Genomic DNA, 26,594 nt, shown 5'->3' with positions numbered 1-26,594 from the left:
CCCCCTCCCCCACCCCAACCCCCATCATGTGACATGTTGCAATGTACTATGCAACAGTTGCAAATTGTGCACACAACAATAGAAAAGTAACAGGTATTCTTTTTACACATATTTCATGCCTACGGTATGTCCTCATTCCAAAGAATGTCATTCCAAGTAGGCAAGATTGTGACAAATCAGATTACCGACACATATTTTGGCTTGCAGGCTCAGGTTGCACTACCACCCCTTAGGCTACATTCTCTTCAACCTTGTTTGTGTCCTCTTTCCAGCCAGCCCTCTAGGGGTTAACAATATGAATGCCCCAGCACAGGGTTAAGTGGGATTGAAAAGAATCAATGAGGATCATGTAATCCCCATTCATAGACACGATATTGATATCAATTGATGAATTCTGTTATTTAAAACTGTAACTTCTTTTCTTTTAGAATTAATTTTTGTTTTATGTGATTGCTAAAAAAGCATGGCATGCTTATAAGCAAGCAAAGCCACCACAGGACCAGTGGCTTTGAGTTTCCCCCTGAAGAACTTCACAGGTGTTCTAAGAAGCATGGACTGTTTGCAAGCAAGCAGACCTTGGAAGGTCCGCTTTAAGTCATGACTGAAGGACTCCCATTAAGTGCTTGCCTAGGAGGCACAACAGTTGCTAACCGGGGACTGGAACCAAGAACCTAATCTGCGATCTCACCCACTAAGCCACCACACACAGGGCTTCGGTTGACTGGAGAGCATTCATTGGCGGAGTGCTAGAGATCATGATGTATAGAGTAATTCAGTCTGTTGCCACCCTGCACATGGTACACCAAATGTTCAGTTGGAGTCATGACTTTTATTAAAGACCTGGTAGCGCGGGGGGAGAGGGTGGCCCGAATGAATTAATCTCCATTCATTGTCCACTGGGGAACATTAAAAAACCACGACCAGTGCAGGCCTGCTAGATAAAAGTATATCCCATCAGCGAATATGTGCATCGAACTGTATGCTCATCTGCAATGCTGGACTCTGGTTGAGATTCTTTTCAGCTGCGTGTGTACTTCCATTAGAGATTCGTTACGGGGATTCCCGAATGTATCCGAGTCGGGCCAGCCTTCCCATCGCATGGTATCCGCACGCTACCGGATCTTAAAGCTGACTGCAGAACATTCATTGCTGGAGTGGTAGGGATCATGGTGTATGGACTCATTCAGTCTGCTGCACACCTGCACATGGTACACCAAATATTTAGTAGAATGGAAGTCATGTCTTAAACCTTGTCATCAATCATTCTAGCATACTGTCTTGAAATTCAATATTCTTGTAATGTGAGAGAGTGAACACTTTATCCTTTACAATTCATCTCCTTCTACAATAAAAAAAAAATACTCTCAATATCTTGCCTTAATATATAGATTAAGAAATAACAATTTCTATGCCATGAGAAAAGTATGTAAACAGCTGTGACAATAAGGAGTTATTCTTTGTGATGGAACATGACAACTTTTTGAACAACTGAGGTCACCGAGAAATAAGATTGGAAATCATCCCATATTTGGTCATATGCTGTCCTGATTTTGCACTAAAAGGGGAAAAGAAAATAGAATTTCTCTCCACCAGCTGGGGTAAAAATAGAGATGTAATTTGTGTGGTCATGCCAAAAGGCTACACAAAAGTTACCAGCAAGTGAACACTACATGTATATACAGAGGCTACTTGTCAGCTTGAAAGATTTGTTAGCAAAGACATCTATCCTGCTTTCAATTCAGGGATTGCATGTGCCACATACAACCACAGCAGATATGTAGAGGAACAAACTGACAAATTTGAACGATAGGTGCAATGTTCTACTCGGAAACGACAATATAGAAACATAAAACATGAAGCTATTTGTCCTTAACATTTTTGTTAAAAAAATTTGTAAGGTAAGGTGACCTACATAACAGTTTATCTTACATGTGAAATTGAAGCTCTGTAGAATAGACCTAAAAAGCCCCAAACAGGCCATATGTACTAAATGGGCTATAATAACAAAATACCACTAAAATGGTTTCTTGATAATAGAATCTGGGTAACACAGACTGTAACAGGAGTGTGTGGGCCTAGGAGTTTTCTTCTATTTTGTGATTGTCCTTCATATGACGAAGGAGTGCTCTCTGTAGGGTGAAGGAATTTCCGCACAAGTCACAGGTGTATGGTTTCTCACCAGAATGGACAACCATGTGATCCCTAAGGTGACTTGCGGTGATGTAATTTTTGCCACAATGCTCACATGTGTACGGCCTCTCACGGTCCGAGTCGTGGATGGCCATGTGCCGCTTCAGATCGTGCTTCCGGGCGAATTTTTTGTCGCAGAAGGGGCACTGGTTGGGCCTCTCCTCCGAATGCTTCTGCATGTGGTGCGCTTTCAGGTGGCTGCTCGTCAGGAACTTCTTGTGGCAGATCTCGCACTCGTGGCGTCGCTCCCTCTCCGTGTGCGTGACGGCGTGCCGCTTGAGGTCGCTGGTTTTGCGGAACTCCTTACCGCAGTCGGGGCAGGCGTGCTTGTGCCGGCTGCTGCCATCCTCGTGCTTGTTGCGGTGGTGGTGGTGGTGGTGGTGGCGGTGGCGTTTGTCCCGGTGCTTCTGCTTATTGTGCTGCTTGAGCTGCTTCTTGTGGACGAAGACCATGGAGCACTCGATGCAGGTGTACACCTGACTGTGCTCTGCCATGTGCTGTTCCAGGGTTGCCATTGTTGGGAACACAGATGCACACTGCTTGCACTGGTATGTGTGCTTCTCAAACAGGTGCAGCTGCAAGTCCTTCTTGTTCACGAACGTCTCTGCACAGTCGGTGCATTCGTAGGAGAGTGTTGTCAGGTTGGGTGGCACAGTTACAGGCGAGCTCTCGCTGCCAGAGGTGCGCATGTGCACCACCTTGTGGCGGGTGACCTCGCTGGAGCGGGTGAAGGCTTTGCCGCAGTCGTCACACTCGAAGGGCTTGATCCCGGCATGGGCGCGCAAGTGCTGCCGCAGGTGGCTGGCGGTGAGGAACCGCTTGTCGCAGTGCGGACACGTGTGCGGCCGGTTCCGCACGTTGCTGTGGGTGAGCAGGTGGCGCTTGAGGTCAAACTTCCGCTTGCAGCACTTCAGGCAGATGGCACACTGGAACATTCCCGACTCTGTGTTGATGATATTATCATCCATTATCCTCTGCTCCTCTGCCGTGGGGTGCATTAGTTCCACCCTGTTTACCAGTGGGTGTTTCACGTCAATGCCATCCCCTCCTTTCCTGTGTGTCTGCTTGTGACGTGTCAGCTCCGTCTTCTTCATAAATTTCTTCGGGCAATCGTCACACCGGTAGAACAAGTCTGACGCACTAATGACGGTCTTGTTTGGATCCAACTCCGCGCTTCCCCCCACGCCGGTGTTGATCACGACGCTGCTGGCGTTGGAAATCAGCGGCACCGTGCCTGTGCAGACGTGCGACATGAGGTCGACGACCTCATTGAACGCACTCCCGCACGACATGCAGCTGTAGGAGAGGATCTGCGTCTTCAGGTGGTCAGGGAAGTTGGTGATGACCACGGTCAGAGTACGGGAGGATGTCTGCACATTGTTTGGATCCCCGTCGATGGGCTCCTGTGTGGCTTGGACGTGGAGGACTTTGGTGGAGCCCCCCACATCTGCGGATTGCTGCACTATCTCTTGGCCCTGGTCCTCCTGGGTGTACATGGCAAAGGAGTCCACCAGTTGACCTGCACAAAAAAAGAGAATACTCTACAGTGAGTTGATAGACATCGAAACCTCTCAAAGCTCCATAAACGTCTGTCTGCAGATATTGCTTCAGGTTTTGCAATTTGGGTGATGACTGCAATGACAGCAAATAGATAGCTCACCCACAAGGCTTGAAATGCTAATGAGGAAAGTACAACTTCCTAGACATAACATTTTAAACTCTACATTCAAAACATTGTCATTCTGTAAACTCCCAATAGCAGTCCTCAGTTAATTTATTTCTGGATTAGTTGAAGTGTTGTAGAAAAATTACACCACCAACCTGAAATTTCTGTGACAGCATGCCACAGTTCGTCTACCTGCTCACCCAAAAATGTTCCAGCATGGGAGAACATACGACAATGTTGTGCCCATCGATGGGCAAACACATCTGAATGTTCCCCCATCATACGAAAATGTATATCAATTTGCTGACTGGCATTGATTAAAACTTAATAGAATGTATACGGCATATATTTTGTAAGGTTTTTATTTTCATGAATTTTGTGAGTTGGGTGCTATTCACTAATTCTACAACAAAACAATATTAACTTTAATCCCAACACAAATGTGACATGCACGTGTACCTTTCTCCATCCATTACTGTACTCTACGATTGTGAATTCAACTGCTCACGACATTGTCACAAAGTCCCCTTCACAAAAAAAAAAACAAAAAAAAAAACACTAACTAGATAATATGTTGCATACAGTAATGTATTAAAGTCGCCTAAATTTCCTCTGTTTGACCTGCTGACCTGTGAGATGAGCTATCAAGACATTCCTCAGGCATCTAATGCCCAGCCATGAAGTGAAAGTTTTCTTCTCTAAAAAATTTGGATCACTGAATTCTCCTATGGAGGAGATACCTGGCTCTCCTGCAGAACTAGACAAGTCAGGGCAGGGAATAATTTATCTGGTATTGCATCGCAATTTGCTATGCATTTTTGCACCACTGCTACACAAACTAACTTTTGTATAGCAGTTTTGTTCCAAAGAAGAGTACAGGATACCATTTGAAACACTGTTCATTAGCTAATATTGCTAACCAAATTTGAGTTACAAATTATTCCCTGTAGTGTAAAATATCTGTCGATATTCACAAGTTAACCAAGTAACCTGTCAAAGACTAATGGGAGTCAAAAAGTACTGTGATGCCAACTGTATCCAATATCAGATGACTTCTGAGAATATCACATCAGAATAATTAAAGGGCAAGTCCACCTTCATAGACATGTGGATTGAGTGAATGCAGCAATGTTTGTAGTAGAATACATCAGTGAGAGTTGGAGGAAAATCTGACAATCCGTTCTAAAGTTATGAATTTTTTAAGTTTCTGCTTAATCACTGCTGGATGAGAAGACTACAATAGCTTGTGATGTCACATGTGTAAAACGATATACAGAAAATACAAAGGAAATTCAACATATTTCACTTTTCTCGCATGATAAAAGATCGCTTGACTTGCCTCTATCAGAAGGCAAGGGGAATAATATTACCCTTTACATACATCAGTACAAATCGGGGAAATGTGCACTTCTGTCAAAAATTTGAATTTTGTGAAATTGTCCTCATATTTTCCTTCTATCATTCTATGCATGTGACATCATACACTACAGTAGTCTTCTCATCCAGCAGTGACTGCGCAGATACTTTAAAAATTCAGAACTTTTGAACAGATTGTCTGATTTTCTCCAAACTTTCACTGATGTGTTCTAATCATATTGCTGCATTCACTTTAAATAATCCACATGTTTATGAAGGTGGACTTGTCTTGTAACTCCCCCACCAACTCTCCTTTCTGAGTTATTTGCTCCAGTACGCTCCTCTTCTGACACACTACATGGGATGCCATATCAAACTAGAAAAGCACTTAAAGAGCGCAGACCTCCGCCAAGCGGCTCATTTTCACCCACACGCGTGTATGCTCATAATCCCTCAATTTCCCATTAAGAAGAAGCCCTGTTGTTTACCTCATCAGCTTCCTGCATGCTGCGCGCCGCCTTGAGCAGAGCACACGCTTTAGTGCGCGTATGCAAACCTCAAATATGCGCAGCTTGAACTCCAAAGTTCATTGACCCTATTAGCCAAAAGATAGAAAAATCCTTCAAAAATTCATAACAAATTCCTCGATCACTACCAAAATTCAATTATCAGTTCATTGAATCATTATCAACTTATCCTGCAAGTTTAATCCAAATCCATTCACAACTTTTTGAGTTCTTTTGCAAGTAGACACACAAACAAATAAATGCCGGGCGACAAAAACATAACCTCCTTGGCGGAGGTATAACAAGGACAGTCCCCAGGTGTGACTCTAAACCCATACAATGCTAACTCTGCATAGATGCCACTGTGAATTTGGCTGTATTCAGCAAGGTCAAATGTTGCATCATTCATACACCCCATTGCACTGTTTTGCACACAAAGGAAAACACAGTTTCACAATTCAGCATTTCAGTTACTATGTTGTTGTTGTCTCTAAATGTGTAATTTGTCATTCTAATTCTATCCACTAGCTCTAATTACTAAATGTCAACTGCGTGGTAAAACAACAACAAAACCAAGCCTCACGTTTTTGTCAATTTTTTTTCCTATTATTGTGATACATACCTTGCCCTTGCACACCATCTCCCGATGTTCCATCTTGCTTGTCATGTGTCCCTGGATCATCAATTAGCATTTCTGTGTACAGAAAAAGGGAGAAAACATAGGAATGAGTCTACCAACAAATGTTGTCATGTACAATAGGTCTGGATAACAATGGCCAATCACTGCAGGTACTGTATACGCCCATATTTAGTGAGTCTAAATTTGTGTGAATCGAGAATTCCTGACAATTTCCTAAGTGTTTAAATTCGGGATCGTGGAGTCCTGTACTAAAATGGAGGAATGTTTACGCAAACATGTACGTCACATTCGTATTGGGATCAGAGTGAATATTTTTGCGTGTCTTTAATTTCACAAATAGCACCTGACTCCTGAAATTTGCGAAAATAAAAACCTCATGAAATACTTGGCATATACAGTACTTGTAACAAATCATCAATACAATCAGTGTAAAAAGCTGGCCAACATGCGATCTGATCACCTCAATTGAGTGACTGGGTCATTATAAGTTTCTATACAAAAGAAACATTCAATCTTTGCTGTGTGCATACAGACAAAGACTGTACCATATGAGGATTCATTCTATTCCACATGGAAGATTATAGCTTCATGCGGAATTGAAACATTAAATCATTCTTTGTAAAGGGAAACAGCATTTTGCGTTCAAACTGAATTCACTAAAGATACAAAGAGTAATGTTTTATATTTTATTCTAATGTCATACTTCTTTTCTTTTTTTTCCGGATCAATGCGCTTAGAAACATCAGAATTAAGCGCTATATAAATGTTATTCATTATTCATTATTCATTAATGTCAAAGGGCAAGATATCATCATCTATTAAATCTACTGTATATGCCATATATTCAGCGAGACTATCTGTTCACAAATCGGGACTTCCCCAACAATTTCACTAATGGTTAGATTTGGAATTGTGGAGCGCAGTACTGAAAAGAGAAATGTGGATGTACACATCACCTTTGTGTTGAGATCAGATCAGTTAATATTTTCGCATGTTTTGAAATTTGCAAATGGCACCCAATCCGTGAAAACTAAAACAGTGGGAAATATTTTGGCATATACAGTAATCTGCATATGTGTGAATTTGGCCATTATAGTTAAGGTATGGTAAGGTAACTTACGGTCTGGGGGCCTGATTTCTGCGTACACTGTATGCGGGGTGTCCTCTCCATCCTCCTGCTTGATATTCACCTGCTCCATGATCTGTTTCATGAGCTCTGATGCTTGCAGGACGACTACAGTGAACATGGACACACACATAAGAAAAAAAAACACACCGGTGAAAGTAATGGAATGTGGATTAGTGGAAGCAAATGAAAAACACTGGAACATTGCAATGACATATAGAGGAGGAAGAGGGGTGGGGGGGGGGGGGGGGTGATGAGGGGGAAAGAGGTTTATGTCAACCAGAGGCTCTCTGCACACATTTCTCAGTATGGGAGATTCACCCACTCTGTGAAGAACAAGCCCACAATGTACATTGTAGGCTTATTTCATTTGTGACATTGTAATATGCTCACCATCATGACTGCACAGATGTACTGCACATGTACATGTGCTGGTAACGTTTGAGTAGCTTCAAAAGGTTTGTGTAATTTTGTCAACTACGGTTTAGTACAAATTGCTTGTCCATCAAATTACATGATATAGAATGTGAATCTGACTGCTGTGTAATACAAATTTTTGCTATAACCCATCATGTGTGGTGTCATGTTCAGTTCACCTGGGACTTTTGTATTTCTCTGTTAAAAAAAACCAAACCTATTTTCAGCCTCCACCCCCCCCCCCCCATGGGTTCTAGGACATTTACCCCTTGGACAATTCCCACAGAACTTTCCTCTGACCCTACCCATCTGACCCGACCTACCCCTAATCTTAATCTTAAACCTAATCCTGACCCTAACAAGGGTTGCATGTTAACACATTTTTTTTTTTCCCTACTGGTCCAACCTTTCTGTCAAACCAGAAGGTGCCCAGTTTTTTCCATTTTTCTACTGGTCCATTCCTGAAGAGTTACTGGTCCAACAGTGATTTCTACTGGTGCTGGATGGTTGGACCACTGCCAGTGTGCAGCGTTGCCCTAACCCAAATTCTAACCTTAACCCCAACCCTGACTTTTACTTTGACCTTATCATTAACCAGCATTTGTCAAGGGGAAATTGCCCTTATAAGCCCACATTTTCTTTACCAAACTGCGCAAGGGATTTGACTGAGTCTGTCCGACTTACCCCCATTTTGGGCCATGACAGGTGTGACCGTGGTGGTTCCCGTAGAGTCACTCACGTTACCATTGGCCTGGGCCAGTGTGCTCACTTCCTGTGTGATGATCTCCATCATCTCGGATGCTTGTAGCAGGCCTGGCAAAGACATCAAAAGATAAAATGACATTGTCACTCTAATGCTTTACACTAAGCGATGCTACATGAATTAGTCAAATCCGGTCCTGAGTTGGCTAGACATGATTACGTAATCTCGCATAAACATCAGAATGTAAATTTTTCAACTTTTATGCAATGTATACACGGTCCTGTCACTGTACAGAAGTCTGCGTCTGGTCGGGCTATCTTTTATCATTATGTAGCTTTGTATTTTGTGCAGCCTATGTACTGTAGGCTATGTGTACTTTTTATGAGAATTGATGCTGCACAGTCCAGTTTACACCTTGAAAATTGCAAACTCTTTTTCACTCTCACTGGAATTGTCAAGTTTTGTTCTTTTTTAAACAATGTCTAAACATTGTACCATGTATATTCTCAGAGTAAGGGGACCAGCAGTTGTTGAATGTTTGTTAACAGCTTTCAAGGCTGACTTTGCAACACACAGACATACACACAAGCATGTACAATGTACACTACTTAGCAAGACACCTTGGCCAGATTTACATTGTACAATGTTACCATGCAATATTCCTTTACAAGGAAACATATTTGGCAATTAGTGTGATACACTGTACATGAAAAGAGTGGAACAACCAGATATTTGTACACATGATGACGTAAATGGTATCCCGGGGTACCAAATAAAAATCAGCCATTTTGTTGAATTATTTTTTTTTTTTTTCAAACGGTTGTACCCTTGGTACCCTGGGTGCCAAAAAGAGGAAATTATTTTGGTGCTGGAGCTAGCACGCGCTAGCCACTGCACTGCACTGCACTAAAGCACACGCTAGTGGTATCGCAGCTTCCATGCATGCATAGTATAACATGCAGTGGCATGGGAATGCTACGTACACGCACACACAGTGCATGCATTTTTCTCTGGTTGTCCTCGAGTGGACGTGAGGTGGCGCTACACAACGGTGTTTATGTGGTTACCCGGGGTACTACGGTACCCCGGGGTAATACGTGATGCATCACATGTTAAATGTGCATGTGCAACAACTGAAGGAAAATACCATACTGTACCTCAGATTATGCATGTTTCTTCACTGTCAAGCGAGTGTAGACAGTGGCATTACATATAATATGAAATACCAAGTACTGCACAATGTCAATGGATTGTTATCATTTAAATTTGTATGAAAGAAATAAATTAAATGATGAGTGCGGGGACATTTGCACTCCTGTTTCATCCCAGTACGGTGAACAGAAACTGCAAGTATAACTTCAAAGCTACACAACAAACAACAAACAAAACCTGAACCAACATGTTTATACACTTTGCTATACAATATACATGTACAATGTGTCACTAAAAATACAAATTACTGTCTTATGAAGGAGAGGTAGTATTGTACAGACTTTATTGCTGTGAGAGTACTGCCCAGGCTACAGTAAACAGTATGCACGTATACATGGTAGAATCAATAATCCTTATTAATTGCCCTGAATAAGGCATGAATACATTTATGTAAACATTATAGCAAATAAAGATTCAATATGAACTTTCTTGTACATTGTATCTGTAATTGATGTCTAACAAGCAACCCCCCCCCCCAAAAAAAAAGGTTGGACGAGTACCACCATTCAGACGAGAGTATTCAAACTGAATTGCCAGTCTGCACCTTACACAAGTAATGAAACAATAGCAACTGTGTGTCATTGTAACCATGTACCATCAATAAATTACCTCTCTGCTCTGCCTACAATGCATGCATGCATGTACTGTTTATAATGAAGAAAACAAACAAACCTCAGTCCATAAAAGAAAAATCACTTTAAAACTTCATGCATGAAGGAGACTACTTAATAGCGTACAATGTGTTTCTATAGATGCAAACGTTGATGCAGAATGCTGTATGTACATGTACATGTAGGTCATTTTCAGTGCACGTAGAAAAGCAAATAACAGGAAGTGAGTGTTTTGCAAAAACCATCAGGTTAACCCATTCTGCGCCAATGGGTTAAATGTGTACTACTTTTGCATACATTCCTACAAACAGGAAATTAATGTGGTGCACACAGTGTTAACAACTGCAAAAACCATCAGGTTAACCCATTCTGCGCCAATGGGTTAAATGTGTACTACTTTTGCATACATTCCTACAAACAGGAAATTAATGTGGTGCACACAGTGTTAACAACAGATCAAAATAAGAGAGTAAACTTCTCACAATTTATACACAGTCTTTATGCTGTAGATATTGCCTAGGGTGTAGAGTACTCTACATACGTGTATGTACATGTACATGCACAGGTACATTATAATGTACTGGTACTATGTGCTCAGTGTCTCATAATGTGATTACTGTAAAAGTGGACATTTTCGTGCAACTACAAATACATTGTAATTCTTTGTGCTTGGCCGGATAAGAAGAGTTTTGCGTGTTTTTAATTCCGCAGAATCAAGACATCCAACACAGGAACACATGGCAAGCAGAAATATTCGTGTGCTATTACTTTCGCGCTAGTTTCTGGTTGCTCGAAAAGCGTGAAAATTTCAACACCGAGAAAATTTCAACTTTTACAGTAAATTATCATACTCTTTATCCAGAGCTGCACGCTAACCCATTTTCTTCTACTGGTCCAACTTGTCTGTTGGACCAGTACGTACCCAGTTTTTCCATTTCTTACTTGTCCATTCCTGAAAAAGTTACTGGTCCGACAGTGATTTTTACTGGTCCTGGATCGTCGGACCAGTGCTAATGTGCCGCAGTGCTTTATCAATCAATCAGTCGCATGGTATGTTTTTTAAGAATTTGTGTTACATTTAATGATTTTTACACTGCAATGCTGCTTTCATTGCAAAGGATAGAAGGTAAAAAAACACGTCGAAGCCAAATGATCACATGCATGTATAAATTACTGTCAAATGTTAATTGTGTCATTATTTTCAATATAATGCTCTTGAAACTAGGTGGTAAATTTGTGTCTAGATTCCACAAGTGACTGAACGCTTCAGCCTCAGAAGTCACTTCATTACATCGTACAGAATACCTACAGGTACACATGTAATCACAAGTTTTCATTAAATTTGCAAAATCTTTTTCCTTTCCATAAGAATGGCTTTTAAGGGAGAAAATGTTAGGTGTTGTTGCATCCAACATCCATTCACGAAAATCAGTGATATTTTCTTCAATATACATTTAGAATGCTACACGTACTGTATTGGAACACTATAACGAGTGTCTGTATTCTATGCACTATAAACAGAAGGGCCCGAATTCACGAAGGTGGTACAAATGAAACCATGGTTTAAACCATGGACAAAAACCATGGAGCGCCAAGTGTCGCATGGAATATTTCGTTACGAAATCAGTCATTTCATCGATGAAATGATTATTTTGTAACGAAATGACATTTTATAACTAAATGAACAGTTCGTCCACGAAATGATAATTTTGCTAACGAAACGGTCATTTTGTCGACAAAATGACCAATTTCGTAATGAAATATTCCATGCGACACTTGGCGCTCCATGGTTTTTGTCCATGGTTTAAACCATGGTTTCATTTGTACCACCTTCATGAATTCGGGCCAAGGAGTTTAAATTCTAATTTTGTTAGAATTTGACAAAACACGAAGTATGGAGTGGGGGTACACACAGTGAAGAGCAAACATGCCAGATATATGTACAAAGGTTATGTCAATTTCTCATAATATGAAAACAGGTACACACACTGAGACATTTATTATACCCCTTCCCGTCTGCGGGCTCGGGAAGGCTTGAACCATCAGTCTCACTGTACTTGATGGTTGAATTTGCCTGGGAACATGGTTCGATTCCTATATAAACTTCTTCTTTCTCCTTCCTGTAAATACTTACCAATATCAGTAGTAAGTAAACTGGATAGGACTGGATTTTTTTTTTTTTTTTTTTTTTTTTTTTTGGGGGGGGGGGGGGGGGGTGAATCCACTGATCAAGAAAGATCTTGCCTGTCGAGTCCAAATGAAAGTGCTTTGTAACTTGGATGAAAATCAGGAATGAATAAAAGACAAGAATGCAGACACACACACACACACACAAAAAAAAAAAATACTACAAAAATACTTGAAAAGGTTTAGAATGAGTTTGAATCAGGTATACTGTTTTAAATACCTCCAAGATCAGACGTCTGTCCGGCGTCGACAACCGTGATGGTAGTCCCTGCGGGTACACCACTGACGCTAGAGATCTCTTTCCCACCATCCATGACAGGGACTGCCTCCACCGCCGTGACGACAGGCTGGATCATATCAGAGATGGATGGTCCAGCTTGGTCCTTGTTGACCTGCACGTCGGTCTCCATGACGAAATTCGGCACCCGACTACTGGCTAATATTTGAGCTCAAGTAAGTGCCTGGAAGCAAAAATAGAAAAAAAAATAGATAAATAAATAAATACAGTTGTAAATAAATGAAACAAAAATAAAGAAATAAAACAAAATAAATAAACAAATAAAATTGGTCGCTGCAATTGTATAGCGACAGGCATGTATGCCACCCCTGCCATATCACAATGGTTGTTCCAATAGGCCTAATATCTTGACTGTATGAGACAACTGTTTCACATGATTAGCAAAAAAATTTGAAAGAAATTTTGAAAATGTTTGAAAGTTTGGCACAAATATAAATATGTTGCACGTTTATATTCCTTGAACCAGGTTTCATTTGGATGGCTTTAATTGTTTCAGAGAGCAAGTATACAGGAAATTGAGCATTATCACTTGATCTTTGACTATGCATCTTGACTCCATGGCCAATAACTTTCTTCAAATAATCACTCCCTGGTATTATTTAATTTTTATAGCAATACTTTGAGCTAGAGTGTATTTTTAAATATGGGAAAAAAGCGACATTTTAACATTTTCACTTGACCTATGACCCCAAGGCCTAAATGTTTCCCTGCAGAATCATTGTGCAGTAATGCATGCACTGGCTACTTTTTGTAGTCTAATTACCAGTAAGTGCATACAATGGTGAAATTAGTGTAATTTCAGTGCCAAACAGTGAAAATTTTCTAACATTCTAACCTGACCTTTGACCATTGACCCAAAACTTCCCAGAAAATTTCTGTTAGGCAGTAAATGCATAAGTACATGTATGTACTAAATTCCATGAAGATTCCTTAACCATTTCGGAGGTATCACAAAAAGGTGAAATTCTAGCATTTTTACTTGACCTTTGACCTTTAATCAATTAATTAATTTAGGCCAAGTAAAAAAAGAAAGTAGTTTCTCGTCCGGGTTTTTTGAGCAAGGCGATGAGGGAGGGCCTTACTATTTGATATCTTACTATTTTTTCAAGGATCGTCAAAATGAAAGTAATATGTGTTTCTCGTCCAGTATTTTCTGAGAAAGGTAACGAGAGAGGGCTTTACTATTTTCTATCCAATTTATGAAATGAAATATCACTCTGGTAGCTGTGTTATGAGAGACCAGGTCCCAAGTGTATGTCTTGCCTGCACTCTGTGCATTTTCAAACAAATAGATATACATGTAATATGTACCATACTTGAAATGAAACTTCATGCATGCAGAAATACATTTTGCTTTTTCTTTCCACTACAGATGTCAAGGGAAAATTACCATCTTAATACTGGTATTTAGTGTTGTAATGGCATTTCTGATACCAGTGTACTTGCAATTCTGATGTTGTGCTATTAATTGAAACAGGTATAAAACATTCTATCAACAAATGTACGACTGAAATAAATTCCATGATATTCAAAACACTGCTTTATCAATGGTGTTTGTGACTTTTTGTGTCAACACAGCTGGTATATTGTATCTGCATCTCTTCACAGTACAATTGTAGCACATTCAACTGGAAACTGGCTGGTACAATTGCAGATGGATGTCAAAATGATACTGATATGGCATTATAGCATTAAACATTTAAAGATGTTTCTTCATATTCTAAAAAGACATTTGATAATCACTCATCATTTGGATGATGAATTGATTGTATCACACTACAGGTGATACGACTCACGGCCGTGTCCGTGAATTTACATCGTAAAGAAAAGTATCCCGCAGAAATATGACAAACCAGAATCCGTGGAAAAGTGATTTATTTTGTAGATTGATAATAATTCTACATTTGCTGGAAAAGCGCATTCATTTTCTCTTCAAAATAGAACAATACATCGCCGTCAGATGCAACGTTAACAGAGCAGTGTTTGGGCCTCTACACATTCGAATGTGTTCATGCGTGCGTGCAGACAGCTGACAGACCAGGGGGATGGGGACTCTGGCAGCTAGCTACAGACACGCATAATTATACGCGGCCGGCACGGCCACTGCACTGGCACCGTACCTTCCGACACTGCACACACGTGCACATAGTCACAATGACATGAAAATGTAAACTCGATACAATCCTCGCAAGCATTTGTACAGTACAATTCATCCCTTTAAAATATGAGAAACGGGGAAAAATACGAACAATGCGCGATATATATTAGTGGAATACTAGTATCAGCGATCGTTTGCAAAAGATGTTGCCGCTATCGCGTTCACGACGTACCGAGTACGCTGTGTACATCACAGCCCAGGCCCGCGCCCGCGCGCCCATCCAACTACAGTTCGACTGCTTTGTGGGCCCTCCTTCTTGCCGAGCTCGCAGTGTGATAAATGCATGCATTATTACATACGCACTACGGAAGCTATAGTACAGCTGTACTCCAGCTAAGATAGAGGACGCGTACACATCACGATTGGTAGGTGAATTGTCGATTTTGTGTTTTCGGCGGCCGAAAAAATAGTAAATATCAAAAAAGTCGATGCGGCAACTGAAAATCGATGCGGGCGGAGAGCGGGCTGGGACGAGAATTTTGAATTTCTTGGTATTTTCAGCGCCATTTTGAAAATAGTAAATAGTAAAAAAAATCGATGCGGCGGCCAAAATCGATGCGCGCGAGGACGAGAAACTGGTTTCTTTTTTTACTTGGCCTTATTTATTTATTTATTTATTTTTATTATTCTTTTTTTTATAACCCCAATAGCCCCAAACTTTCTCAAGAGAGTCTTTATAATGTGGTAATACATGTCACTACGTTTCATGCAATACAATGTACCTTTAAAAATTGCAGAGATACAATGTATGGGGAAATAGTGACATTTTTAAGAATTTGTGACCTTGACCTTTGACATTAAGGGTGTGCACCCAAAAGCTGAAAGGCACCACTACGTCCACACATACACAGTCTGTACATATGCCAAGTTTCACTTGGATAGCTCAAACAGTTTGTTACACCATCCACAATATTATGAACAAAGGACAGACAACCTCAAAATATAATGCGTCCGGCAAGTGGCAGAGGTATACCAGTACAAATAAAATCTTTGGGCTAACCCATGTACTGTAACCTCACCTGCTCTAAATTCATTGATAGTTTGTAAATTTCTGGGTAAAGCAAATCAGTTTTGGTTGCATACAATGCCGAGTAATACAGTGATACAGGATACTAAATACAGTACACCACTCTTGACAGGAACATCACACAGACATGTTATTTTATCTGATAGCATTATGTAGGCCTACATTGTAACTGCCTTCAAGGCATCACTTGCAAGCTTTCTTGCATTTAAGTTTCTCTGTCTCAAATTTTTAAGGATTCTCTTAAAAGTCTGTCTACAATAATGACTGCCCCAAAATAAAATGAGTATTTTGAGGCCATACATACATGATGATGTATCTAGCAAACCAAGTTTTCTGTGCATCACTACAAGGGTTCAAATGTTGTATTCAGATCTGATCTTTTGAAAATCATACAAGGAAGGGGTTGTAAATAATCATAAATGGAATTCATCATGTCAAGTTACTTCATGGAGACTTTTATTGGTACATGTAGGCAGTAGAACATTGTCTAATCTAAGGAAATTTAATCATGCGAAACCAATGGACGAAAAAAATATTCTTATGACTTGAGTAGCAATAGGGAAAAGAAGCTGCAGCTCATACATTATGTATAAAAATTGTAGCACACAATTCCAGACTATCCCAATGTAGCACTAAGTACTTCAAACAGACTTGTCCTTTGCTCATAAAGTGAATTTTAATGTAATTAAAACAGGGTCTCTGCATCAGCCAACAAAACAAAACAAAACACACACACCCAAGAATGAGAAAATTGCAATGCTCTTACATAGTATCTGAGTCAGCAAAGTAACACTTTCACTACGCCCTGTTTCAGAAGGAAGTGAAATGCTATAGTTGTGCCAAAACTATTGGGTGCACATGACAGCAATTAACCAGCAAAACAGTATTAACCTGTTATACAACTGTATGCCCAGACACTTTTAGCTGCAACTTGCTGTGCTTTTTCATCAACTTTCAGGTAATTCCTCCTAAACTGATCCCAAGTTTGCCATCCAACTCGGGCCTACAAAACAATGTGCCTATAGGCTATATACACCAACTGGCCATGGTGACACGATAGAGATTATGGGGATTTATAGTGATCTCTATTCACTGGCAGTTAGTTTTCCATCCACTTCATGAAGAAAATAGTGCAGCATTGGTGCTAATCGACAATTAATACACTATCAAAGGGTTGAACATCATTCAGGTGTGTGTATTTTCAACATTTATTACTGCTATCCAATAAAGTAAGAGTCACATCACTTGATACAATGATCTACAGGGTAAATTTGGAAGTGATGGATCATCATTCAAATTCTGTACAGCTTTCTTCACACTTATAGCACTGTAAAGAATTGGACAGTGCATTGTTTGCAAAGCTTACAGTACCTACCTATGATACACTTGTACAAAACAGAGAATTTGTAGCTTTGGCAAGTTATGACTGTGCTCCACCAAGATAATATACATTGTACTCTTTATGTGCCAAGGTTTGTTTTGTTATCAACCAAATTTGACTATGAGATACCATTCTCTACTTCAAAAGATGAGTGTGCATGATAAATGTCATGAATTTCCCTCACTTTCGACAAGGTTCATTTTCACCAAGTGCTGCTAATTGCCCATGAAAGATACACTCTTGGTGGTAGACTAGAAACTAGTGGTTTATCAGCCAAGTAGCTTTGACCTCAAACGGACTCTTGATACTTACAAAACAGAGTTTACTGAACTAATACATTTCTCTAGCTTCCCTGCGATTTTGTCATCAGCCTACTTTGACCAAAATAATACGGTGAAATTACTGCGCAGGGAATAATTTTCCTGGTATCGCATAGCAATTTGCTATGCATTTTGGTATGACTGCTATACAAAATGTAATTTGCATAGCAGTTTCATTACATCGTATAGACTTGTATACCATTTTGTTGAAAATGTATGTCCATCGACATAAATTGCTATTCAATTTCAAGAAGGAAAATTGTTCCCTGCTGCGTTTTTGAAACATTGCTGGATGAGCACAGAAATTGCAATAGGTATCCTATGTGCTTGCTACACTCTAGATTTGTGCAAGGGCATTGATGCGTGGCCAAGATACAATGTACAACCCACCGAGGATGGTTAGACTTTGCTACAACACGCATTTCCCATAGACATCTGCCCGAGTATACTGGGATATACTCGGGACTCGTCCTCAACAGGTTAAAGAACAGCAAATTGCCATGGTAAAGCATAAGTAATGGTGGCTTTTAACACTCTTCAATGACAGACGATTAAACAAGATTCCTTCATCCTTTTTTCTTCTATTTGTACCTCCTACAAAGACAGACATACCGATACCGGTACTGAAGTGAATTATTTGAGTGCTTCTCTAATGGAGTTTAGCCAATTAAGTTGTATGCAATCTTTGTATTCATCCAGATAGCTTGTTTGTGTCAATAATTTGGATAATTACAACCCAGCAGTAAGAACTGAGATCACTAAATGTACATCTTCACGGTGTCAAGTGAGAAATCTGTACAGAATCTTTCAAAAGTATACATATTTTTTTTTTCAATAAATGTGTGGCATACATTGTACAGTAGTACATATCCCATGATTGGATTAGGCCAAATTAAAAAAACAAAAAAACAAACACAAAACAAAAAAACAAAAAAACAAAACAGAAAACCTGGACTGAGGACCGACATCTCTGGCCAATATTCAACCACACGCATGAGCACATGACAGCTTTCCAGGAGGTTAGCCTATGAATATTGGGAGGCACAATGTGGTTGAATTACGGGCAGCTTGACTATCAAATACTTAGTACCGCAGGGATGCCAAGTTAAAAAACAATCTTATGAGTGAGATTTTCATGACTCGGCATTTCGGCGAGCGAATGTGCACGCAACCCCCCCCCCCCCCCTCCCCTCGTGGCCTCCACTGTAGGGAGCTTTTTCAATTTTATCTCTTTAATGGTGCGATCAGGTGCATACTTAAATGACTATTTCTTACTTATTTTAAGAGACATAGGGAAAATATACCTTCAATTGTAACTATCACTTCAATCCTTCGATCTATGCTCCTAATTATGGGTCCAAATTGCAGACTTTGCCCAATGCGTGAGAAAAATGGGACCCATCCGTGAGATCGTGAGACGACCCCTAAATGCTTGAGTCTCACTCAGAATGCGCGAGACTTGGTAGCTCTGAGTACCGGTAATAGTTTCTTGCATTTGCATGCCTCCGAAAAAGTTAGCCACCTCCAGCAATGAGGTTGAAGGTGCAATGAACAGCACCAATAAAAATTGGGCGAAAAAATTGAATGTCTTGAATCTTGTGTCTAGGTAGCAGTTCTAACACGTTAACCTTTGGGCAATCTACAATGTAACAGAAAAGGTCCAAGAATTTTCTGTAACTGTGTTACATATCCTATCACATTTATTTTTCATTGTATTGACATTAACTATTGAAGTGATGAGCAGCCCAGCATAAATATAATTAAATGACAATAATGTATGAACAAAATGATGGCTATTCATGTCTCGTGCATTTATTCATAATCTATCCAATCAATCAATTTACTTTAACTGTTAGTTAGCTTACCCTGGGCCTGGCCTTGGCCTACCCTAGCACCCTTTGCAATCACAAAACTGATTGTGATATTTTCATGACGTGGTATTCAGTGTTTTATTAGTGTAGCGACGTGTAGGCCTACTGCATTTCATATTTCTTCTTACTCATACAAGGCCAGTTTGCTAGGCAAAGTTTCGAAAGTCACGAGGACAACTAACATTGTTAGTTTGGAAGTGGTACAATGTTGGGTCCTACTTATGTTACACGTTTAATTGAATTGATGCCCCCAGCCACAATCACATGTACGAGTCCTACGACCATGACGACTATCGGAAGTATCGGCCACCATCATGCATCATGCATCGTTCGTGTAGCGTGGTTTCACATTCCCCTCCAACATGAACCATTTTTACTCAGTCGACCCAAGAGAGAGTCAGATTATGTCATGGTGGTCGGGTGACAATTAGGGGTATATCATTGCTTAAAACGTAGAAAAATAATCTACAGAATCTTAGTGATACGTTAGTCAATGGTAGAATGGCCTGTCCGACTTGTTTACGACAGGATTACAAGTTTCCCACGGTTGTAATATGTGCCGCCGGTCGTTTGGTCCAGTCAGACATACATGCATGATACGCGACGACGCATACGCACGCAAGTCTATTGCATTGCACGATTGATGTACAGCACAGTACATCAGCCTATTTCCCTTTCACATGCATACTGCGTAGTCTGCATCTTGCCCGCATAATGTATGCCTTCACAGCTCCTGTACATGCTATCACGCGCGACAGAGCCCTACACCCGCGGGGCGGGGGCACGCCGAAATTATCATTTTAACATGGCGCGCGCCCTGTACAAACATATGGGCGATTTCAAGCACTCGTGTGTGTCGTACAGCTTCCCGCAGACATAACACATCGACGGACACGTCCAGGTAAATACCAAATTGTATGCACAAAACAACTCCAAATCCCCAATAAAGCTCGACAATCCCGACCGCATTTTCACGGAGTATATAACAGTACTATATATATAGTAAATTACACTACCACAAATATACAAATCTATAAAAATTTACCTGAAAATTACGGACACGTACGTACACGTCAGCGGACACAGCCCAGTTTTTAATTTACATTGACGTCATAAGATGGCGCTAGATAAGCGGCATTTTCGAATGGTGTATCGTCAACACGGGACTGTCTGTCCTGCTGGGGTATAGACTTCTAGTGGTATAGATTATCCCTACTTTGTATAAATAAACCAGTGACAGGTGAAAAATTCAGAAAATATTCTTGAAATGTCGTTTGAGTAAACACTAAAAAGATTAGACCATGAGCAGTATCATGTGCAGGTATTTGGCTCGATTCGCTTTTTGAGAAAAAAAAAAGCAGACAAGTAACTAGACTTACTGTTATCTCCTTTTTCAAATGACATTGTACAAAGAATACAATTATTGTTATTCGTTGAGATGATTGATTTATACATTTCTGGTTTTGATCCAGAGTGCACACTCAGTTTGCCAGTCTTTCCAACAAATTGAGACCTAAAAAAATTGCAAATTGTAAAGTATATATTCTTTATATTACAGTGCTATCGATAAAGTTACGAACTGTATAGAAATTGAGACCTAAAACATTTCGCAAAAGGTAGTAAAGATGCCTATTATTCTTTATATTACAGTGCTATCAATAAAATTGCAAAGAGTAGAGGTATAGAAAGGCTTTATTGATCAATTAGCAACGTGTACAATGGGAGCTTTGCTACCCTCAGTAGAAATCAACAAGCAAGCAAAAGACTATTCTCTCACTGAATATCATATCATTTGAAGAGATCATTAAAATACATTGTCGCACACGTAATAGACCTGCTTGTACTGTACAGTGAAACTAATGCCCATGCGGACATGATTTAGGCCTACTTGACGGCTTTCTTTCTAACGGACTCATGGGGGGGGGGGGGCAGTTGTTGTCTTGTCTTGGATAGGTTTAAGGCGGCATAACAAGCCTATAGGCCCCTATGTAATTTTCTCAGAATCATAGCTTTAGCAGCTATTAAAGGCCTACGTGCCTGCAGCCACTTTATGGGTTTTTAGCGGACCAACCACTCCGAAAAATTTTCCTCACTTTTTTTTTTTGTTTGGGTTAACTCCGTCCATATTCATTACAATTAAAGTGGATACAAAAGCGGAGAAGAGGACCAACACAATACACTAAAGTAAAGAGACGTGCAAACGCGAGGTATCAAACAGCAGCAACCAGATACAAGTTGTTGTTGTTTTTTTTTTTTTCATTTTCATTTTGAATTGAATAACTGAAACTGCACCGGTCTTACACTCGAGACACAGTAAACAGTTCCAGCATATTTATTTTCATATTTCACATGAGATATACATTTCATCAAAATACACTAAAAAGAATACAAACCAAGCAAGATACAAAATATGTTATAAATCGGGGCATGGACAGAAAGTGTGTCAGCGTATATAATGTACATAAGACAATTCTCTATAACTTGTGAAATATGATGGAACCGCAAAAGCAAAGCTTGTAAACGCAGGTTCCAAGAAAATATACCAGTGTAAATTTGATATGCATTCAATGGAGATAGGACACAAAGTAACAATGACGAAACTATATAAAAACTAGATTATCAAGGTACAAAGGAAAAAGAAAATAAAAGAGATGAAAAAGAAAATAACTCATCACGAATGTTTTCTATAGCGTATATTAGTCATTTTAATTCACCATCACCAAAAAGTTGACAGAATAATAAAAAAAAAAAAAAAAGGCAGGGGCTGTTCAACCATCCTAAACCGGGATCACTACTTTTTTCTCCAGTCACTGAAGGCATGAGATATTCATTAATACAGGCCTACTCACACACACACACACACACACACACACACACACACACACAGAGGAGGCCCATTATACAATTTGATCAAATTTCTGCCCTTTTATTGTTATTCTTTATATCATTTTGTACATGATATGCGTTGTATACTGGAGCCGATAGACGCTGCAAGTATACATCTGGTTCCACGTCCCTAGCTCATAAGATTTTTTTTTGAGTGGTTCACAATATACAAGCATGCTTTTAAACCTCTCAATTCTGTTCTTTTTTTCAACTTAAGCCGCATATAACTTTGTATTTTTGCCGATATGCATGTATATAATTATAATCATCTATCCTTTGCAAAATCGAATGTATAAAATATAATTCCTGATTTATTCTGTGTTATATGTTTTGTTGAAAAAAAAAATGAAAATAATTGAATTGAATTGAATTGAACGTAAAATGAAATAGCACAGCATTTGAATTTCCATTCATATAGTATAATTGAGTTAAGTAAATGTTACTTGAATTGAATCGAGATGTTTTTGTTAGGAGGGGGTAAGTCAAAGTGCTCACTTCGTAAAAAGAAAAAAAAAAAAGGTATATGTGCGAGCCTCAGTCTGTTGTCGTCTGGCCCTTCCATGCAAAGACGAATATTCCTATTAGTTGTTGAAGCCCGTGTATAATCATAGGAAACATGTGACGAAACGAAAACACCAGTATGTATAACTATGGAGGATACAATACAGAGAGATCAGTGAACCGGAAGCCCTTCGTGAGAAAGGAAAGGCGGAGTTTCCGGTTCTATGTTTTATTGCCGCTTTTGTTTGCATTCACCCGTCTCTTATAGGGCCCATACTATTTTTTTTTTTCCAGAAGCGGTATTCACAGTATGTGTAAAATTCAAGGGTATAAACGAAAAATGATTCATCATATTATTTTGAAAGTCAGGGATATGATCATCCTAACCTTATTACCATATCGTAAGAAACAGAAGGCAGTTATCGAAATAATCATTTTTTTTATAGGACAGATTTACACATATTTCCCATTTAACCGCTGACCTTTTATTTCATCTAACCCTTGTTTGACCCTTCTGAAGAGAAATCGTATTTTTTTGACATGCGACACAGTGCGCGTAAAAAAAAAAAAAAAAAAAAAATGGATACTGTATGCTTTTCATACCAGTGGCGGATCCAAAGGGAGCGCATCGGCCGCGCGCACCCTTTATCTTTTTTTTTTTTTTTTTGGTCAAAACAAAGGAAATCAAAAGAAAAAATGGGGGGGGGGGCGTGTGCGCCCCTTATTAATTTTGTGAAGGCACCCCCCTCTGTAAGGAAATCTTGGATCCCCCCCCCCCCCTGCATATACTCCAAGTCATCACTAAATAATGGTGCCTGGACAGGTGTGATGTGCTCGAAATCAAACGGTCCTTATGCATGCATGCTTGTGTGTATACATGATCTATACGTTTTCGTTGCTCGAGTATCTACAGTTTTTAGAACAAAGAAACCAGTGAGATGGGTGTAGGGCTTGGTGTAGGGACATGGAGCATCGATCTATTGCCGAAGGTTGCACCCCAAATTCCTGATAAAAAAGTGTTCCCCATACAACAAAATGTTACGCGTATATTTGGCCGATATCTGTATCAATTTAAAATAAAATGTGATAGAGGCTTCGATTAAAACGTATCTTTCATACAGTGTTCGGAAAGTGTGTATACGTTCGGAATAGTACAGAAATGAAACGGTTATTTTTTACAGTGCAATTCCACGATGTCTTCAAATTATCATTATTTTTATAGGCCTACAACTTATTTGATAACTTCCTTTTTTTCCGTCTGGTTATTTGGTTTTATTCCGTGTATCAAAGCCAAATTTGGACATGATGAAAAATTAGAATGCATTGACTGTTAATGAACGGCTTGAAAGCTATATAAGGGCCTACCTGCACCTCATATTTTTCCGATGATGTGGTATATGGGATGACCGTGTTTATACGGGACTCTATGAATATCTAGCATTGTCGTTTTATTAGTCTCCAACTGGTCTGCACATCACCAGTCTGATCACATTCACATTAACATTTGGGTATTGTGTTTCCTGACAGCAACTAACAGTTTTTAGCAACAACCTTTTAACCCTATAAAGCCCAAGCTATTCTGACCCTTCCTATCAGGCCCAATGGGGGGGGGGGGGGGGGGGGGGGGCACAATGTGCCCCCTAGATAACTTTGTTATATCGTCGTCATATTTTTTGGCACATGGGTAGAGCAACTAATATGACCGCATATTTGAATTTTCTCAAGGTCACCCATGGAGGGCGCTATTTACCAAAATATATAAAAATACATAGAAAATATGCTAAAAACATGATTTTTCTGGATGATTTCTTCATCCCCAGTATACATGTCTTATTATCGACAAATCATTTTCATACTTGCCAAAAATTATGTCCATGTCGAGTCTCATTAACGTTATGGTTGAAATTTCTCAAGGTCGCAAAATGGGGGCGCTATTCATAACAACATAAAGAAATACATTATGAGACTTGTGATGTATTGTTTGGGATAGGTACATGTATAGTTATCACATTTCATATTTCCATAATATTGGAATTTTTAGTTTGCAGATTGATAATATGAGTGAAGGAATCAGAATGACACAAAATAGAAGAACAATCCTTGGAAAATATTGTTTTCAATTATCTCTAATATATCTATTGTTTTATGTCTTTGTCACATAAAAACAAAGGAAATAATAGGAAAACATTTCAGGACCATTAATTCACATTTTCTTTCTTCAGCAAATTTTTATTTCACCCCCTAAAACCCCGCCCATTTAATACACTATAATATTGTTAATTGAAATTGGAACAGAAAAATACGCAAAATCTGACTGACATGGTTGTCACTTTATGGTTTAATATCATGGCAACCACAGCAATATCAAATATAGCTGAATTATAAAGCAAAATGTTTGCAATAAGATTTTAGGAAAAGTAACCAAATTTGGTTGAAATTGGATTAAGAGCGAAAGAGTGGCAAATCAAAATCTGGTAGGGGGCACATTGCGTAACCCTTGGCCTTTATAGGGTTAATTTTTCGCGAAAACCGACGTTTGTCTGTATATATCAATTTATTCACAAAGGATATGTAACAGTCTGGAATTGGTGTTAAACTTTTGATCTCAATACAAATTAGTTTCCTCCGAAACTTTCAGGTGCTAACGCTCACAGCCTTCATCAGTGCGAAATTATCCTTCTGACATAGTTGCACGTAGATGAATTTCCAATACATGTATATAGATGAGCTTTACTCTGATATGAAATGGTGTTCATAAGTTCTGTCCCTGTGACTATATTATTTGCTCGAAAGGATGTGATATCCTTCTTCTCATTGTTTTTTTTTTTTAATATTACTGATATAACTTAAAAAAAGGGAAATTTAGTGATTATTCGAGTCTGCAACCTTTATGATGTTTATTGCTTATCTCACCCTCGTCTCGGGAGAAAGGCACCAGGGAACTTGACACCTCCCAGGTCACAGTAGCACCGCACCCAGCTGCGCCCACATAATGTTATAGTTCTTGATTCAGACCATAATCTAACCTTAAAGATGACGGGGTGCTGGGAAAGACAGGGATGGGGGAGGGAGAAAGCGACCGACGGTCTGACTTCTCAATCAGTCCAGAAGATATACTTACTAAGTAACTATGCTGCAAAACATTATTAATGTAGACCAAAGTGTGATAGTTTGAGAATATCACGTAAGGTCCTACTTTTTTTTTTTCCACAGACAATGCTTGAAATACTTATGAGTTCATTGCAATGACCCGTGCGTGTTATAATCAACTGAAATAACAACGGGCAATTTACTTAATGGAGAATATTTATCCTTTCTGTGCAAATTTCTAATTATACGACAAGAAGCCGAGTACATTATGCTCCTGCTTCGTCCAATCATCGGCCACCGCATACGGTGATTGTATCTTATGAGGAGGTTAGATTTAGTCCAAACTTCCAATTCGAAAAGACAGTTCTAAAAGAATGAGATCGGAAATGCAATCATATCAATACCACGGACATAAGTTTAGATAAAGACTATGAGAATGCAACAATAT

At 39.5% G+C, this 26,594-nt stretch overlaps 1 protein-coding gene across 1 annotated transcript; it reads right to left on the bottom strand.

The window, feature by feature from the left end:
- Positions 1-95: 95 nt before the first annotated feature.
- LOC140229963 (uncharacterized) lies at positions 96-20,767 on the bottom strand. Its single transcript, XM_072310163.1, has 7 exons — positions 20,715-20,767; positions 12,835-13,075; positions 8,586-8,714; positions 7,479-7,592; positions 6,341-6,412; positions 2,180-3,709; positions 96-1,199 (listed from the first exon to the last, which is right to left on the bottom strand). Exons 2-7 carry the CDS (start codon positions 13,022-13,024, stop codon positions 1,180-1,182), a joined length of 2,055 nt encoding a protein of 684 aa, XP_072166264.1. The 5' UTR covers positions 13,025-13,075; positions 20,715-20,767; the 3' UTR covers positions 96-1,179.
- Positions 20,768-26,594: the final 5,827 nt, after the last annotated feature.

Source organism: Diadema setosum, chromosome 6 (genome assembly GCF_964275005.1).
Source record: "Diadema setosum chromosome 6, eeDiaSeto1, whole genome shotgun sequence".
Lineage (NCBI taxonomy): Eukaryota > Metazoa > Echinodermata > Echinoidea > Diadematoida > Diadematidae > Diadema > Diadema setosum.
Note: the sequence above shows the minus strand (reverse complement) of the source record. Positions and strands in the feature narration are given on the sequence as shown.

Excerpts from the sequence above, each read along its gene's own strand:
- LOC140229963 (XM_072310163.1), bottom strand. The coding sequence starts at position 13,024 with ATGGAGACCGACGTGCAGGTCAACAAGGACCAAGCTGGACCATCCATC. Across the intron at positions 6,413-7,478 it reads AGAAATCAGGCCCCCAGACC|AAATGCTAATTGATGATCCA; the intron begins GTAAGTTACCTT and ends TTCTGTACACAG. Across the intron at positions 3,710-6,340 it reads AGATGGTGTGCAAGGGCAAG|GTCAACTGGTGGACTCCTTT; the intron begins GTATGTATCACA and ends TTTTTTGTGCAG.